Genomic DNA, 17,975 nt, shown 5'->3' with positions numbered 1-17,975 from the left:
TCTTCATGTACGTGCTGTAGTGTGTTCACTCCCCGGCGTCCTCCAGGCCCCAGCAAGTGCTCTCTCTGGAGGAGTCTTCAATCACAGCCCGGTCTTTGGCCAGAGGTTTTTGCACTCATGTGTAACACCGTTCTGTTGTCTTGCTCTCCTGTTGCAGTCTCACCCTGACTTGCTGTGGACTATGTTTCTAAGTAGAAGAATGAAAGGAATGCAATACCATGCTGACAGAATTTGATAGAGCCAAGCAAGTGGCAACGCTTTCTGACTTAGCATGTTAAAAAATAAGGTATACAATTCTTTTCTGAAACATACACCTGGTTGTGGTCATGGATATGTTTTACTTCAGCTATGTGAGAGTATAAAAACAGCTGGCAAGCCTCACTTCACTGAGGAAATGCCCACTGTGTTCACAGCACCTCTTAGCTGCACGGCAATTTTATTCCATTGAGTTTTCACCAAAAAAGCATCTACTAAATGCAAGATGCTCTGGTATAGCAGAGAAAGATTGACCTGCAGTCTAACTTAATTAGAGTGAAACAGAATGTGTTAGGCACGCACACCCTTTATAGCAGCGGGCGCCAACCTTTTGGACCTCACGGACAACCAGAGGTCCGCAGACCACCGGTTGGTGACTGCCGCTTTCTAGGTCATAATGAATTTATCTGCATTGTAATTAATCCGCAGAGACCAAATGAACAGCTGTGACTATGTCATCACCATAATGAGGAGACGGCTCTGCTCCCATCCAGCTGACAAGGGGTGGAGCAGCCTTTCCTGGGACACTGGGTCTAGGCGGCTTTCCAGGTGGAGTAGGAAAGCCTCAGTTTTCTTCTAAATGATATGTTACAGAATGTTCTGTCTATATGGCCTTGTTCCTACTTTTCAGGGTCATTCATCTAAACGAGATAACTTAGCAGTCACTGCAGTTGCTTTACAAGATCACATTTTACATGATCTTCAACTGCGGAATCTTTCAGTGGCCGATCATTCCAAGACAAAGGTACCGAAGAGAGAGAACACATCAAAGTCTCTAAAAAGAAATACAAAAGCTGTTAAAGATACAGGACTTCAAAAGACTATACAAGGCCCCGAAGAGGAAGATCCAGAAAAAGAATATGTTCTTGATCCAAAGCCGCCTCCATTAACTTTAGGTAAGCTGGCCTCGCCATTCATGTTTGGCTTATTCAAGCTAAAGAATTTGGTTGAGGTTAAAAGTAAAATTTTCTCTGCTGAGGTCTATAAATGTGTGACCTTATAGAAAAATGTGTATGTGCTAAAGTTTGAAAGCAATGATGGGGACAACTAAATAAAGTAAATAGCGATAGTAATGACAGTAGAATAAGCAAAACCGTGAAATGACACATCGCTCATCCACGCCGACAGAAATAAGGAATGATGTGGCCAATGGGAAGTGAACACTCTTTCTGCCGTAGAATGACACCCAGAGCCCAGGAGCGGGGCTAGAACTGGAACGGCACCATTTGGCAAGCAGTACAGTGATAACACCATGGGTGGGAAAGTCACGCTGTGACATGGTCCCACACGCACACGCTCATTGCAAGGGCACAACCATAGCTTTACAGGGGTAACATGGGGCAAACTGCACTTGACCCCGATAGACACCCCCACTGGTGCCGCTGGTGGCGCCGGGAGGGTGCAGCATCCCTGCTGTGGTAGCCTCACCGAAGTGCACGTCCGAATTTAACCTGAGGAAATATCAGACAAACCCAAATTGAAGGACACTCGACATGGTCCCTGGACAGCACTCCTTCCAAGTCTTAAGAAAAGCAGCTAAAGATGGAGGCAGGAGACACATGTCTAACACCATTCTGTTGTTAAAGAGACATGGCCACTGAGTGGAGTCGGGTCAGAAAGAGGGCCAAGTGAGACAGGAACAGGCGGGCAGAGTTAGGTCAACACCCTTTTCCTGGTTTGACACTTGCATGCGGGCTATGAAAACGTTAACTATAGGGAAGCTGGTGAGAGACACGAGGACTCTTTAACTGTTTTACCTTTTGCAAGTCTGAAATTATTTTAAACTGAAAGTGAGAAATAGAAAATATTTAAAAATTATGCTGGGAGTAGAAAATAGGTGTGTCTGGGGCACTGTGTCCCCGCGCACGTGTGACACATGGAGGGGCACCACGTGGAGGGGACCCGCTGCCACAGCGATACCCCGAGCACCTTCCTGTTTCCCTCTAAACTGCGAACAGCGCTGGCTGTGTTCCAGATGAGGCTCAGTGTCATTAAGGTGTGAGTGAGCCCCACATCGTAAGCTGTTAACTCACACCGCATTGTTTTCACTTTAGCGCAGAAGCTGGGCCTGTTTGAGCCTCCCCTGTTGCCTCTCTCCTCAGATGAGTGGGAGCAGGTGAAGCAGAGGTCCATCTCGCAGGGGGACTCCTCGCAGCCCTGCCCGATCTGCAGGGAGGAGTTCCAGCTCCAGCCCCAGGTGGGTAGCCTGGGCCCCTCGCTGGGAGGTGCTGAGCTGGGGCTTAAGACTCCCCTGTTCTTCCCTGTGCACTTTAATAGGAGGCATTAGGTACAAACACACACATACACACACACACACACACACACACACACAGGTTTTTTTCTTCCTGTGACCCTCAGATAACTTACATTTTCTTGTCCATTTACTAAAGTTACATGTGTGAGGAAGAGCTAAACACTGTAGTTAGCAGTGCTGTTCACTGACTGGACAGTAATTCTCAAGCACAAAGACTGTGGACAGAAAGCCCTGTGCCACCAGCCACAAGAGCTGAGCAGTCGGGATGCCAACAGGAGCATCTGTCCCCAAGTGGAAAGCATGAAAGCTAGAAGGCATTTTTAAGCTGTTATGTAAATCCTATATAATAAAAAGCTAATATGTAAATCAACCAAACAGCAGAACAACCAGTTGCTATGACATGCACTGACCACCAGGGGGCAGACGCTCAACGCAGTAGCTGCCCCCTGGTGGTCAGTGCGCTCCCACAGGGGGAGTGCTATTCAGCCAGAACTGCACTGGTGAGTGCAGCGATGGTGGCAGGAGCCTCTCCCACCTCCACGGCAGTGCTGAGAATGTCCGACTGATGGCTTAGGCCCACTTCCCGTGGGCATTAGGTACAAACACACACATAAGCTGTCAATCAGACATCCCCCAAGGACTCCTGGACTGCAAGAGGGCCCAGCCCGGGCTGGGGGATGGCCCCTTCCTGAGTGCATGAATTTCGTGCACCGGGCCTCTAGTTGAAATATAAAAGAAAAATTAGGCTTGAGTGTCTTGAAATAATTTGTGGAAGATGCTCTAAGTAATATCTTTCTAACTTTATTCATGAGACTTTGTCACACTATAGAGTATATATACTCAACCTCTGTCACAGGGTTTCTTTATGCCGATTCCGTGTGCCTGGTTAACTGTAACCTGCCCTAGAGTTTCCATCCCAGTCATCTCCATGCAAGGCTGTGCCTCCCACGGGTAGGCCCTCGGCGTTTGCTGGGATACGCAGCAGAGTCAAGAGCCTGCTTCACTTGCTCCCTGGCACATAACATCTCAAACTTCATTTGTTTTCAAAGGTTTACTGTTAATGAGTTAGTTCACAATAAAATTTTTGGTCTTTACTAATTTGAATTCACCACGGGTTATATTCCAGTTCTCCATTAGGACCTAACCTTATGTCTGTGAAACTTGGGTATTTCAAAAGATTTTAGCCCTTAAACTACAAGATTACCATCTGGGATAGGGCAGCATTTTAGTGTAGAAGAGAGTTAATGAAGCCATGGTTGTCTTGCTGGCCTGGCAACCTCTTTCTTTCTTTAATTTTCTTCAGCTTTTAAAATCATTTTTTACTTTTAATTACAGTTGACATACAGTATTATATTAGTTTCAGGTGTACACCCCAAAGATTAGACATCACATAAGTCACTAAGAGGTCATCTCGGTAAATCTCACACCACCCGACACAGACCTAGTTATCAGGATACTATCGATGGCACTCCCTGCTGCACCTTCCACCCAGGACTGTTCTGCCACAACCAGCCTGCATTTCCCCATCCCTCCTTCCTCTCCCAGCCCTGCCCCGCCCAGCTCCCCTTCCGGAGGACCAGCTACCTTTTTCTTTATTGGGTCTAAGCTTCTGTCTTTTGTCACAACCCAGAATGTCACCATTTGTGGGAATCTGGGTCACAGAAAGGGAACATTTTCTCCTGACCACACTTTCCCTACATTTTTAAAAAAAAAACTGATTCATATGTATCCAGCACTTATTACTATTTAGAGCAGCGGTTCTCAACCTGTGGGTCGCGACCCCTTTGGGGGTCGAATGACCTTTTCACAGGGGTTGCCTAAGACCATCGGAAAACACATATATAATTACATATTGTTTTTGTGATTAATCACTATGCTTTAATTATGTTCAATTTGTAACAATGAAATTGGGGGTCACCACAACATGAGGAACTGTATTAAAGGGACGCAGCATTAGGAAGGTTGAGAACCACTGATTTAGAGTGTCAGAATTATATCTCAATAAAGCTGTGATTTTTAAAAATTAAAGAGTGCAATGTAGTTGTACAAAGCCTGAAAAAGGTATTTTTCTCTGCTTCTCTCCCCCGCTCCCCCCGCCCAGGATCTGCCCAGGAAATGCATCCACTTCATAACTGTTTCATTTTTAAATATACACTCTTTTTAATGGCTTAATAGCAAATTTCATGTGTGCGTTTGATGTTTAACTTAGCTTTTCTTGTTGAGATTATATACCTGTGCCATACTAAAAACACTAAATATTATGAATATGGAGGTTATTAATTTGCTTTTTTAATTTTTCAAAGAAACAAGCTTACCTTTCAAGCACTCAGAATTTTTTAATTAATGCATTTATGCTGCTTCTCTGTTACACTAATTGAAACTTCAAACATTTTTTGTCTCCCGTGGCAGGTGCTGCTTTCATGTTCCCACGTGTTTCACAGGGTGAGTAGCTACGCTTGTGCTCACGTGTGCGATGCGTTGCCTGTGGCTTCGGGAGACGGGGCCATCCTGCTAAGTCTCCTCACAGGCCCGTTTTTTTTTTTTATCTGTAATCATCTTTCACAGCTAGAAATGTGACTTTGGGCTACAATGCACTTCATCCTGTTTAGAAAGTGGTGAATTTTATGGACAGAACCCCGGACGTTTGCATGGCAGTCCGAGCGTGGGCAGCAGGTCCTGGGCTCACTGCGGTCACCGCCCACAGTCTCCTCTCCTGCACAGGACTTGTTTTCAGAAGGTTTTGATGTATGTGCGTGTGTAATCTTGTAAAAGATCATTTAGAACAAGTTACGTGAGGAAGGTGTTCACATCTGTTGAAACTTCTTCATGATCTAAATTGGACGGAGTCTCATAATTACGAGAACAGAACACTGTAATTACATGAGGAGTGAAAACGTGGTGCCTGAGTAATTACTTGTCGTTTAAGGGAAATGTTTCCCCGCAGGCGTGCCTTCAGGCCTTCGAGAAGTTCACAAGTAAGAAGACCTGTCCCCTCTGCAGGAAAAGCCAGTATCAAACCCGAGTGATCTATGACGCGGCCCGGCTCTTCAAAGCCAAGTGTGCAATCCGGTGAGAAGGCTCCGTCCAGGGCACCCACAGTGGCAGGAGGTGCTCAGAGGTCACGCCAATGGCTGGTGTCACAGTGGGGGGGGGTGTTTCCTTTTGGGGGGGTGTTTCCTTCCTCCCACCCCGCACAGGACAGCCACCTGATCACCCCTCTCCAACCCGTGTTCTAGGATCCAAGCTTGCTGGAGGGGACACGTGGTTAGGAAGTGGTACCAGGATCTGAGGAGGACGATGCCACCCACAGATACCAAGTTGAGGAGAAAATTCTTTGAAGAAAAGGTAAGTACAGACCCTTAATTCTCCAGAAACTTCCGTTTCTACCTTTTCTTTTAGCCATTTTTTATTTTTACCTTTTTTTGGCTTAATGGTGTTCCACCAGCTTTGTGGCTTCAATTTCCTCATCTGTCACATGAAGGAGTGATTTCTACATTACAGAGCTATTCTATAGTGTTTACAAAGGCCTAGCACACAGTAGGCACTTAGAAGTGTGTATTTACTCTATGTTCCTATGTGCTCAGGCACGTCTCTATCATAGCACCTCAGGGGAGCTGGCCGCTCGGACAGGACACTGGCCCAGACCCTCAGGCAGAGCCAGACCCTCGCGGTCATGTCCAGGATCACTGTGTATGGGGTTTAGATCCGTCTGCACCTCCCTGCCCTCCATATGGGGTAATGAGTGACATAATTGCTCCATCCATAGAGGGACCCTCTGTCCCTCACTGTCCTGCGCTGAGAGCGGAACCAAGTGGCCCCGTCCTGAGCTTGGGGAGAAAAGGTGATGTTCACATGCAGCCCTGGTTCCTCAGATGCCCAGTCAGCCCAAAGAGCTGGTCTCTGGCTCACACCGTCCCTTTACTTAGTCCCAGGGCTGCACAGGCATCCTGTAGGCAGTGGCCGTGACCTTCACTCTACCGCAGTGGACAACAGAGTCCTCCCAGTGCCCTTCCTGTCACTCAGGTCGCTGTCCCAGCAATGAGGTACCAGAATATGCACAAGAAAGTCAGACTCTTAGCTTGCTGTGACATCATTATGCCTCAGATTTAATCAAGAAATATACTTGATTTGCTCTCAGCAGCAGAATAACACAAAATGTACTATGTGAGCAAATGACCTAAAATACTGCTTATCTTGATAACAAAGCTGCTGCCAGGGGTGGAGAGAGGAATTTCCCTAGCAAGAGCATCAGAGCGCTGGCTGAGAGGCCGCAGTGCCGTCCCTGTCCCGACACTGAGGTGTCCCCTCCACAGGTGGGGTTGGCCCTTTGGGGGGAGCCGCAGAGGGAACCCAGAGGCATTTTTCGACATGTCTGTGAGGAAGTTATATGTCCAAGTCAGCCATGCCCCTTACTTAGGGAAAGGGGACAGGGTCCAGGGAAAGGCCGTCTAGCTCCCTCAGGCATCCCTGCTTGGCAGGAGGGCACGGTCCTGGTGAGCCTCTGGATAAACAGTGCGCCACCTCCTCTCTGGATCGCAGTTCCTCAGAGTTTATCTACTTTTAAAAAGTCCTTGTCCTTGACCACAATGACGTTTCAGCCCAACCTACAGTGTTCATGCTCACTCCCTGCAGGAAACCTGGTTTCTGGCCAGTTATCATCTTCTCAGCAATGTCTTTCCTCCTTCATCAGGGACTGGTCATCTCATGTTGTCATTCATTCTTAGGTCACACCTGTTTTCATGCTTCCGACTCCTCTCCAGGCTTTGCTCCTTCCCGTTTTCTCTGAGTTACTTCGTAATTCCAGAGTATGATAGTGTTGGCTCTCCAATCAGAATTTACTTGTTTTCTGTTACAGAATTTTACAGATTTGATAGTCATTTTATCTTATGAGTATAAATATTGTTTCATCTGCATACACTTGAGCTTTTAAAAATATAGGCTACACTTTGCTTTCACATAAAGCAGTGTCATGAGACTCAACTGACTGTACATCTGCACACGCACATACACACACAACTGAGATCTTTCTTCACCAAAAGTATTATTTAGTGAGGTCAGTTTGTTGCACACAGAGCATTTTACTAGGCCTCTGCATCCTGTAAATTTTGTGCTTCCTATGTTTAACCGTTTGAGTCCCAAGTGATCGCGTTGCTGAGATTTTATGTCAAGAAAACATACGATTCGTTTGAGTCCCAGGGGGTATTGAAAAAACACTGTCGAAGAATCCCAAACAGCGCAACCACACTTTCTCTAAATGAGTACGAAAAGACACAAACAGCGTAATAGCGCTTGTTTTATTTTATGTCGAGAAATACCAAGCAGCGCGATCGCATGCTTGGGACTCAAACGGTTAATGAGTTATAGAATCCCCGCCACGTGTGCTCGCTTCCCGTCTTCCCTGCAATCCCTTCACACCTCCCCCAGCTCCCTCATCCCCCGTGGCCTTTAACGTGTGAACCTGCAAACCAAACCCTCACCTTAAATGGATGAAGTGATCAAATGCCAGACACTGTGTTAGCGGCAGGTGTGCACTCCTGCCTCCTTCCTAGCTGCCTCATGTCCTTAAACACCTGTGCCAGCAGAGCCCAGAGGCTTCTTAGTCATTTCTGAGTGATTCTCGCAATTTCATGATTTTTCCTACGTTTTCCAACTTGATGGAATTCACTTTGTGAGCTATAGGCGTGGGCTAGGAAATAAAAATCTATAATTTTAACCTACAATTTTAAAATGCCAGTATGTTTTAATGGAATCTCCAAGATTATTGAACTATGTTATTCACTGTCACATTACCCAGGATGCTACAGATGCATCCAAACTATATGATTATTACACAAATGATAGTTTGAGAACTTATGTCAATAAATTAAATTACTGTAAATTACAGGGTGAAGGACTGTTGAGGAATAGGATACTCCCACAGTCTCAAAAGTATCAACCACAGATCACTTATAATTTACAAACAGAATGAGAAGTCTTTAAACTGGAAAGGTCTGGTGGACATCTCCTAAACTCAATGAACATGATTACCAATAACTGGGTGAACTGACACCAGTGCCCCTAATGTGGCAGGTGCGTGGGGACAAAACATCACCTGTGCACTTTCATGCCAAAAATGCTAACCCAACCCAGTCATGAGAAAACATGCAATCAGGTAAATCCAAAATGAGGACTGTTCTGCAAAACAGCTGGCTGTGACTATAAAACATCAGTGCCATAAAGACAAATAAAAAAAAACACTGTGGAATATTCTAGAATAAAATGGAACTACAAAACAGTTATAAAACAATAAGATGGCATTAGTAAGTCCTTACCTATCAATGGTTACTCTTAATGTAGATAGGTTAATTTCTCCAATCAAAGGGCATAGAATGACTCAATGGGTAAAAATACATGATCCAACCAAAGGCTCACTTCAGCTTCAAGGACACACATAGGCTCAAAGTGAAACTGTTGAAAAAAATATTCCGTACAAAAGGCAGCAGTCTTGCATATTCTAGCAGACAAAATAGACTTTAACTCAAAAGCTGTAACAAGAGACAAAGATCATTATATAATGATAAAGGGGTCAACTCATCAAGAGGATATAACAAAAATCAACTCAAAATGGATTAAAGACTTAAGACCTGAAACCATAAAGTTCCTAGAAGAAAATATTGAGAAAAGTCTCCTTAACATTGGTCTTGGCAACGATTTTTTGAACGTAACATGAAAAGCAAAAGCAAAAATAAATAAATGGGACTATAGCAAACTAAAAAGCTTCTGCACAGCAAGGAAACAACCACGATGAAAAGGCAACCTTCAGAAGGGCAGAAAATATTTGCAAATCATGTATCTGATAAGAGATTAACATCTAAAATACATAAGAAACTCATATAACTTAATAGTTTTTAAAAATCCACATCTGATTACCGGTAAAAAATGGGCAGAGGATCTGAACAGACATTTTTCCAAAGAGGACATCCAGATGGCCAACAGGTACATGAAAAGGTGCTCAACATCACTAGTCATCGGGGAAACGCAAACCAAAACCACAATGAGAAACCACCTCCCACCCGTTAGGATGGCTGTCATCAAAAGACAGGAGATAACAAGTGCTGGCAAAGACACGGGGAAAAGGGAACCCGGTGACCTGGTGGTGGGAATGTAATTGGTGCAATCTCTATGGAAACAGTATGGATGTTCCTTAAAAATTAAAAATACAACTACCATGTGACCTAGCAATCCCACTTCTGAGTACTTATCCAAAGGATATGAAATCAGGACAACAATGAGATATCTGCACCCCTTCAGTGAAGCATTATTCACAATAGCTAGCACATGGAAACAACTTAAGGGTCCATCCACAGATGAATGATAAAGAAGATGAGGTAGGTAGGTAGGTAGGCAGGTAGGCAGGTAGGCAGGCAGGCAGACAGACAGATGATAGAGTATTACTCAGCCATGAGAAAGAAAGAAATCCTACCATTTGCAAAAACACGAGGAATGGACCTTGAGGATATTATGCTAAGTGAAGTAAATCAGACAAATATTATACAGTGCCACTTATATGTGAAATCTAAAACAGTCAAACTCAGAACCAGAGAGTAGAATGGTAGCTGCCAAAGAATTGGGAGATATTGGTCAGAGTATACACACTCCCAATTATAAGATGAACAAGTTCTGCAGATCTGATGTACAGCATGGTGACTACTGTTAACAAAGCTGTATTATATGCTTGGAAGTTACTCAGACAGTAAATCTTAAGTGCTCTCACCACAGAAAATTATGTGAGGTGTTGGCAGTATTAGCTAACTCTACTGTGGTAATAATTTCACAACATATAAGTATATCAAACCATCACATTGTATGCCTCAAACGTACCCAATGTTATATGTCAATTAAAATCTAAAAGTCACAGACTGAGATATTTAAAATATAACTATAACTCTTGGTCTGGGTTTCTCAATATTCCCCATTTTCCAGAACTGACACGTGTACTAAACTCCAACTTCAGAAGAACCAGTGTCTGCAGGTTTCCTGGGAATACACCCATTTAAAAATAAAGAAATTCCACAGCTAAAACTAACAATGGCTTTGTCGAGGCTCCTGGGGTGGGAGACTTGCTCTGTGACCCAGGCGGTGACATTCCTGCAGAGGCCTGCCTTTCAGCTCAGCTCTGACACAGGCCTCACCCGTCACCCTCCCACAACCTACATGTGCACAGAGCCACTAGAGATCTAATGTCCAATTTTAGAAACTGGAGAGTTTGCAAAGCACACTGTGCAGTAACCACAGTATCGGATATGGTGATTCTCAGTCACCTGTGGAGCAGCCAGTCTTTAATCTGGGGTGACATGTGCACCCAGCAGCCACATTCCTAAGCTCTAGCTCCATTCTGACCACTGGTGAATGTTAAATTCATGCAAATTGAAACTGCACATTACTAGGAAAAATAAATCATGTGCTACATCCCATAGTCAACAGTGGTAAATATCGGCTCCACGGCCTCACCAGCAATGAACCAGACGGGACGCAGTCCTCTTTCCCCTACCAGCAGCCCATGCGGTGCTGTACCCGCTGTCTCCAGGCTGCTGGGATTAACACATGACACACCATCAGAATCATCTCATATAAGAAAGACTATTTTAACACCAGAAGAGTAGGAATATTTGGCCACACACTGAAGGAGATTTCTTTACACTGAAGACATTTAGCTGTATAAAAACACTCCACTGAAGTTATTTTTTTCTTTCATCCTGGAAGTGGGTGAAAACTTCTTTGCTGCACTTGGGAACCACTGGTTGAGACCAATAAGTTACCGTCAGGGAAAAAAGTCTAATCAATAGAAAAGAGAGGCAACAATGGGGTGTCCTTAGGCACAGTAAATTAGGAAGTGCTTATTTCCTTTAAAGTTCCAGGAGTGGGAGAAGACAGGTATGTGTTTAACACTCCAGCTGAGCTTGGCCATTCTATTTTTATGAGTCAGTCTGTCTTCCTTGGGAGAGCTGTGGCCATGCATTTTCATTCCTGTACTACAGGGGGATTCAGGAAGTCTCTTCCTACTTAGTTTTCATGCATCTATTGGGTGTTACTGGGTAAAATACAGAGGCCGTCTTTCTACAAATACTAATGCCTCCACACACTGAGAATTCCTCTGCACAGAGTTGCCTTGCTTTCAGATGACCCTGGCACATTCCTAACAAGACTACACCCGAGTAAAGCGATGCCATGCTGCCTGTAGGTTCTTTCAGACAGACAGTGTCCTGAGTAAGAACCAGCAGATCAGATGCTGAGCTCTGTGCCGTGAGCAAGTATCCAGAACTGACCTTGAGTCAGCAGTGCTTTGTCGGGGAGGACGCAGAGCTGTGAGGACAACATGGCTGTCCTGGTGCATCCTGAGCTCAGATCAAAGCCACCTGCAGAGGTCCCGAGCCCATGACTGCCTCCGGCCCACAGGGAGGCCAAGTGCTGCCCAGAATGCAGCGGCTGCTCGTTGAAAGCCTTTGATCCTTATCTGGAAGTTCTGCTAGCATATGTCATATAATTGAGGCATGGCCTTTTATGACTGCAATTAAAACTTTTCAAATGCACTATATCATCTCCACCCCAGCTAAAAGTCCTGACCATTGTGTAAAAAGTTAGTGATTTGTCAGACACTGGTTGACTTTAGGGGCTGCTTGCTCCCGCACCCTCCTGCGTGAGATTTATCCTACTTTTTTCATTTACATCTCACCAAACAGCGTAATGGTCTGAAAGTTTGTTTAGTCCTTTGAGTTCCTTTATCACATAGAGATGGCAAACATTCTGTTGCTAACTTGAAGTGGCTCCAAGCAGCAAGACTGTGAGGATATTAAACCAGTAAAAGCTTATCAACTGATTCATTGATATGCTGTAAATTCCAGGCTTTTCATTTTGCTTTTGAGGGTGGCCCTAAGTCAACACATTAGTAAGCAATTTGCTGACATCAAGATGGATCACTCCGAGAGGCCTCCTGGGCAGTCAGAGTTCACCTGAGTACTGTTGTGAGCATACTTTTTTTTTAATGGTTCGTTGGTACATTACTTGTAAATAACCAGAAATTGCTTTACATATCAATAACCTGAACTCTTAATTACTTATCAAATATCTGAAATATGAGACTTAGAAGGAAAAATATATGAAGACAGTCATTCTTATTAAAATTGAAAATTTTATGCATTTTTCTATTTCTGAATAATTAATAGTAACCATTCGTTTAAAAACTAGCACTCGTGTCTTTTTTTTTTCTTTGCTAGTCTTGCTCTTCACTTACTAAGGCATCTGACCCATGTAACCTAGAGGGAGTTAGTAAAGGAAGGTGGACACTGAGCATGTGAGAATTTGACATTTAAGAAATATTTCATAAAAGCTACACTTAGGACATGGCTTTGAATGGGTTACAGTAGATAGTCAATAAATATATGTTGATTTAACATTTTAAAATATTTCCCTTATGAACTTTCAAATACTTGAAACTATAAGAATAAAGACAGTCACACCAGTTCACATTCAGAAATTTGCCTTAAATATACACTAAAGGATTTCAGTACATTTATTAACAAGCTAATGTCAATGTTATGGTTATTAGCTAAACACTGATCTTTTATGGAATCTTGAAACTGACAGTAACTTTAAAATCATTGCACACAAACATAGTTGTTTTTTAACCCCGGAAAGAAAACTGTCAGTCATCCCATCAGAATATGTGCACGGGGCATGTGTGTCCTCGTTTCTAACTACTGCAAATTTAAAGTCAAACTTTTACTGAATGCTAAAGGCCTCACCAAGATGAATGAGGTGATTCCCCGAATCTATGGAACTCACTGGAGCAGTGAGTACACACAGGAACGAGATAACAGCATCCAGCCCTGATGGGTGGCAAAGGAAGGGGCCAGAGATACTCAGAGAGTTGAGAGCAGGGACGCACAGGCATGGAGTCATGGAAACGAGTGAGGGAAGGTTGCTGGCCAGTCCTGAAGATTCACGTAGGAAAGCAGTGAGGCAGGGAGGGGTGTTGGTGCGAGGCTCATAGACCCTCAGCCTCTACAGCAGCGGTTCTCAACCTGTGGGTCACAACCCCTTTGGGGGTCGAACGACCCTTTCACAGGGGTCGCCTAAGACCATCGGAAAACACATATATAATTACATATTGTTTACAGTAGCAAAATTACAGTTATGAAGTAGCAACGAAAATAATTTTATGGTTGGGGGTCACCACAACATGAGGAACTGTATTAAAGGGTCGTGGCAAGGAAGGTTGACAACCGCTGCTCTAGAAGGTATGCAAAGGAGAAGTTGGATCAAGTGAAATGTGGGGAGGGAGATGCCAGTGGTAATATGGGCATCAGGTGCACATCCTGCCGCACAGCCACTCTTCCCTGGGCACACACCTGCTTGCCCCTCCCGCCTCCTGATTCTTGGTGCTCCCACCCCGCCTTCCTGCTATGTGGGAGCCCTGTCGCTAAAGAAAAAGGTGCTGGTCACATGGTCCCAGGCTAGCACAGAGCCCACCCAGAGTAGCTCTGCGATTCCCAAACTGCTGACTCAACAACTTTAGGAACTGTTTCAGGCCTTCCAATCACTCACTGTGCAAGCACTACATAATAAAGCTAAAATTATTTTATTTTTTTAATGTATTTTTTTTTTATTTCAGAGAGAAAGGGAGAGGGAGAGAGAAACATCAATGATGAAAGAGAATCATTGATCTGCTGCCTCCTACAGGCCCCACACTGGGGATTGAGCCCACAACCATGCCCTGACCAGGAATCAAACCGTGACCTCCTAGTTCATAGGTCAACATTCAACCACTGAGCCTTGCCGGCTAGGCTAATAGTCTTTAGCCACCATTACATATAAAGGAAATTATTATTTTTCTCGATGAAAAGCATATAACTGAGGATTAAATGACAATTTTTTTATTGATTTCAGAGAGGAAGGGAGAGGGAGAGGGAGAGAGAGATAGAAATATCAATGATGAGAGGGAATCACTGATTGGCTGCCTCCTGCACACCCCCTACTGCAGATCAAGCCCGCAACCCCGGGCATGTGCCCTCAACCGGAATTGAACCCAGGACCCTTCAGTCCACAGGCTGACACTCCATCCACTGAGCCAAACCAGCTAGGGCTAAATGAAAGTTTTTAATGCTTTGTTAGCAAGTGTGAAAGTGATACTGTTTGTTATAAAAGCTGAGTGGACATGAACATGTAAATTAAATCTAACTAGTAGATAGCCTGCAGCGAGGACACCTGCTGGGCCTGCACTTCGCAGACTTCGGTCCTGAGTGAGGAACAGGCATGGAGGTGAGGAGTTTTCCAGGTGGAGGGGGCATCAGATGTGTGAGGGACAGAGGCCAGCATGGCCAGGCCAGGGAAGGACAGACTAGAGGGATGAGGCAAGGCGGGCCTGGCAAGGTCCAGTCCTGGCCCTGGGAGTGGCTGCTGAGACCAGAGGAGAGTGGAGGACACAGCTTGTGTCCAGAGAGGGGAAGTGACTAGTTGTGACAGAAGCTGTGAGAAGCTGAACCGCGTGAACCTGGGGGCTGGACTGCCGGCACTGCGGCAGGTTCCCCTGCACTGTGGGAGGTGACAGAGCCCTCACATCCCGGGCAGGTGGTGCCAGTGGGTGTCTGCATGGAGGGGCAGGGCGCCGGGGGAGAGCAGGAGGTCTCTACCTGGTCCCTCAGGGTCTGGCTGAGAGAACGCAGGGGACACCATACTCAGTGAAACCACCCTGTTCAAAGTCTGGAGGAAAATGCCACTAAGGGCACTAAATGTGGAACTTCCTTCTGTGGCAGCCTCACTAGGTCATGTTGTCACATGGTTTTTATTTGCAGCATCTACCGTGTGTCCCTCTTCTCCAGCGTCATCATTTTCAGTTTGAATGGCTACAGGGAAGGGATGTACCCAAGCAAGGACATGAGAGGGTTCCATTCATAACCAGAATTCAGAAGAAAAATAGGACATGGGGACAGTAGCTGTAGCTGGAAGCAGAAGGGTTAAGAATTTGCCAGATCAGAAGGCAATACAAACACAGATTAAGTAGCCCAAGGAACTCCAGTACAGTTTAGAGGAAAAGGAGGAGGGAGGAGGAGTGGGAGGGGAAGGGGAGGGGGAGAGGAAGGGGAGAGGGGGCAGGGGGAGAGGAGGGGAAGGGGAGGGGAGGGGGAGGGGACAACGATGACAAAGGCAACGGCGGCAGATAGTCCAGAAGCTGCACAACACTGAAGGCAGAATTCTCAAAGCAGGACAGCAAAGGGCAGGCGATGCTCCCAGGAGCAACCGCAACAGCAGAAGCCAGAACACCTAGCAGGACATCACAGGTCATGACAGAGGCGGGACAGCAGTCTAGCACTGCACACGTACAATGGAAATCCAGTCAGGCGGAGGCACCAGAAAGGCAGTTTCAGACAAAAGCTGGGAGAGTGCCACCAAAATGCCTTCATCAAAGGGAACTGGGTGCCTTTCGTGAGGAAGAAAATGGCATCAGACTCCCAGATGCAGAGCACAGTGAAGGGACATGGCAGAGTGTGGGCAAACCCAACATACACTGACTCAATGCAAGAATGACAGTGACCTAACTCAGGAGAAGATCATTGTATGAGGACAAAAATCCTGAATGCATCTCTAGGGTAACAGCTGAAAGAACACAAACACAGTTCTAACCTTCAAAGCAGTAAAGAGACAAAACTGAGAGAGCAAATGTTCACTGGGAAGAAGAGCAGAGATAAAGACCAAGCAACGGTGGGACAAATAGAGGACAGGACAGGACGGACTCAGTCGATGGTAATTACAGGTTGGACTGAATGTGCCCATAAAAAATAAATGCAGCTATAAAAGAAATATGTGCGAAAATATAGGAATAAAGTGTGACTATATGTACTTACCAAGAGAACTCAATAGGAAGAGCTGCGGTTCTGGTCCCAGACAGGTATTAGAGCCAAGGCATTAGAGCTCACAGCGTAGAACACTGCCCCCTGCAGCTGGAACACACATTCTTTCAGTGCAAACAGAGCACTTCAAAAAACCGACCATAAAATTCTTCATCATAGTTTAAGCCATTTAAAATGCACAAAGCATGCTCTCTGTCTGACACAGTGTGCTTTAGAAATAATTTTTAAGAACTAAGAATATTTCAGATGTTTGCAAATTAGGAATAACCTAGTCAAAAAAGATAATTGCAATGGAAATTAGAAAATATTTTGATTTTGTCTTTTTTATCAGTGCAGAGGTCTTTTTCTCCTGCACTTACCACACCACGAGTTCACAGGGAGTGGGTTCCGCAGTCCCGGCTCCTTTCCACTGGTCCTCACAGGAGCCTCTCTGCATGGAGCAGCTGGGCTCAGTGCACCCAGGTCCCCTTTCCTGCTTCCTTCTCTTCCTGGTCATGGTCCTTCCCATGTTGACAGGGCAGCTGGGCCCAGTGCACCCAAGACCCCTCTCCTGCTTCCTTCTCTTCCTGGTCATGTTCCTCCACACGCTCAGGAAGCTGTCTCGCTCTTCGTGCTTCACATGCTCAATACCTACATTCATTCTCTTGAAGAACCTCACCCTTCCCTTGTGTGTCCACCACGATGCCCGCCGCAGGCTGGGGGACACTGGGCTCCTCCGGTTTTGCCAGGGAACCCTGTGGGGCACTCCTTTGAGCAGCGCCCATTCCCTCGATGTCCACACAGCGCCTTTCTTGTGGATTCACATTATGTGGCCAAAGGAGCGACTCCCTGTTCCCTCAAAGGCCCAGAGGACATGGCGGGGCCTCTCTGTTCTCCCTCTGTGGTAGTCATTTTGGTGAATTACTGGAAAATGGCGGTTTGGGTTGAAAAGCTAGAAAATACTCTGAAGTAAAAGCAAAACACATAGGATTTGTGGCCTGAGACGACAGCAATGGCTGCTTCTTCCGCACAAGGTGTCGTCCCGAGTCCAGCGCTGTGGTTCTGACACGGCAGCCCTCGCAGATCCGCCTGCTTTTCTGCTGCTTCACCAATTAGCATTCGGACCCCGCTCTCACATTCACAGAAAACTGACGAGTACGTTTCCGTCCGCGCCCACCAAGGCCGGAGCGAGTGATGCAGCGACGGGAAAACCCTGACAGTCAGGTCCGTGTCAGGGCCACCGAGTCGCCGTGACGCGGCTCGCCGCTCAGAAGGCCCGCAGTGTCAGGAGCCGTGTCCACCGCGGGGTCTCCGGGCAGAACCCACCGGTGCGGGAGGACGCGGGTGCCTCCATCACACGTGTGGTGGAGCGGCCCTGGGGGCCCGTGAAGTCGGCACCGCGCCCAGGCCTACTGCGGCTGCGCAGGAAGGAGCGCTCCTGGGCGCAGGTGCACCGGTGTCCTCGGGAGAGCCCACCTGAGGGACCCGGGCGCCACGCGTCCCGGCACCTCCGTGTCCAGGGACCTGCACAGGGGAACCGGTGCGGTGCATGCTGGGATGGGGACCGCGGACCGAGCGGAGGCGGGAGCGTGACCACTCGC

The 17,975-nt window shown here is 46.1% G+C and overlaps 1 protein-coding gene across 1 annotated transcript in view; it reads left to right on the top strand.

The window, feature by feature from the left end:
• Window positions 1–271: 271 nt before the first annotated feature.
• The window catches only part of RNF32 (ring finger protein 32), a 30,611-nt gene continuing 12,907 nt past the window's right edge, over window positions 272–17,975 (top strand). Inside the window, exons 1-6 of the mRNA XM_070424929.1 lie at window positions 272–286; window positions 887–1,151; window positions 2,310–2,452; window positions 4,919–4,951; window positions 5,454–5,578; window positions 5,746–5,854. Coding sequence (XP_070281030.1) covers window positions 272–286; window positions 887–1,151; window positions 2,310–2,452; window positions 4,919–4,951; window positions 5,454–5,578; window positions 5,746–5,854 — 690 coding nt within the window. The remainder of the gene's footprint in view (window positions 287–886; window positions 1,152–2,309; window positions 2,453–4,918; window positions 4,952–5,453; window positions 5,579–5,745; window positions 5,855–17,975) is intronic.

Source organism: Myotis yumanensis, unplaced genomic scaffold (genome assembly GCF_028538775.1).
Source record: "Myotis yumanensis isolate MYYU_CA2020_CCGP unplaced genomic scaffold, mMyoYum1.0.hap1 SCAF_9, whole genome shotgun sequence".
Classification (NCBI taxonomy): Eukaryota; Metazoa; Chordata; class Mammalia; order Chiroptera; family Vespertilionidae; genus Myotis; species Myotis yumanensis.
Note: the sequence above shows the minus strand (reverse complement) of the source record. Positions and strands in the feature narration are given on the sequence as shown.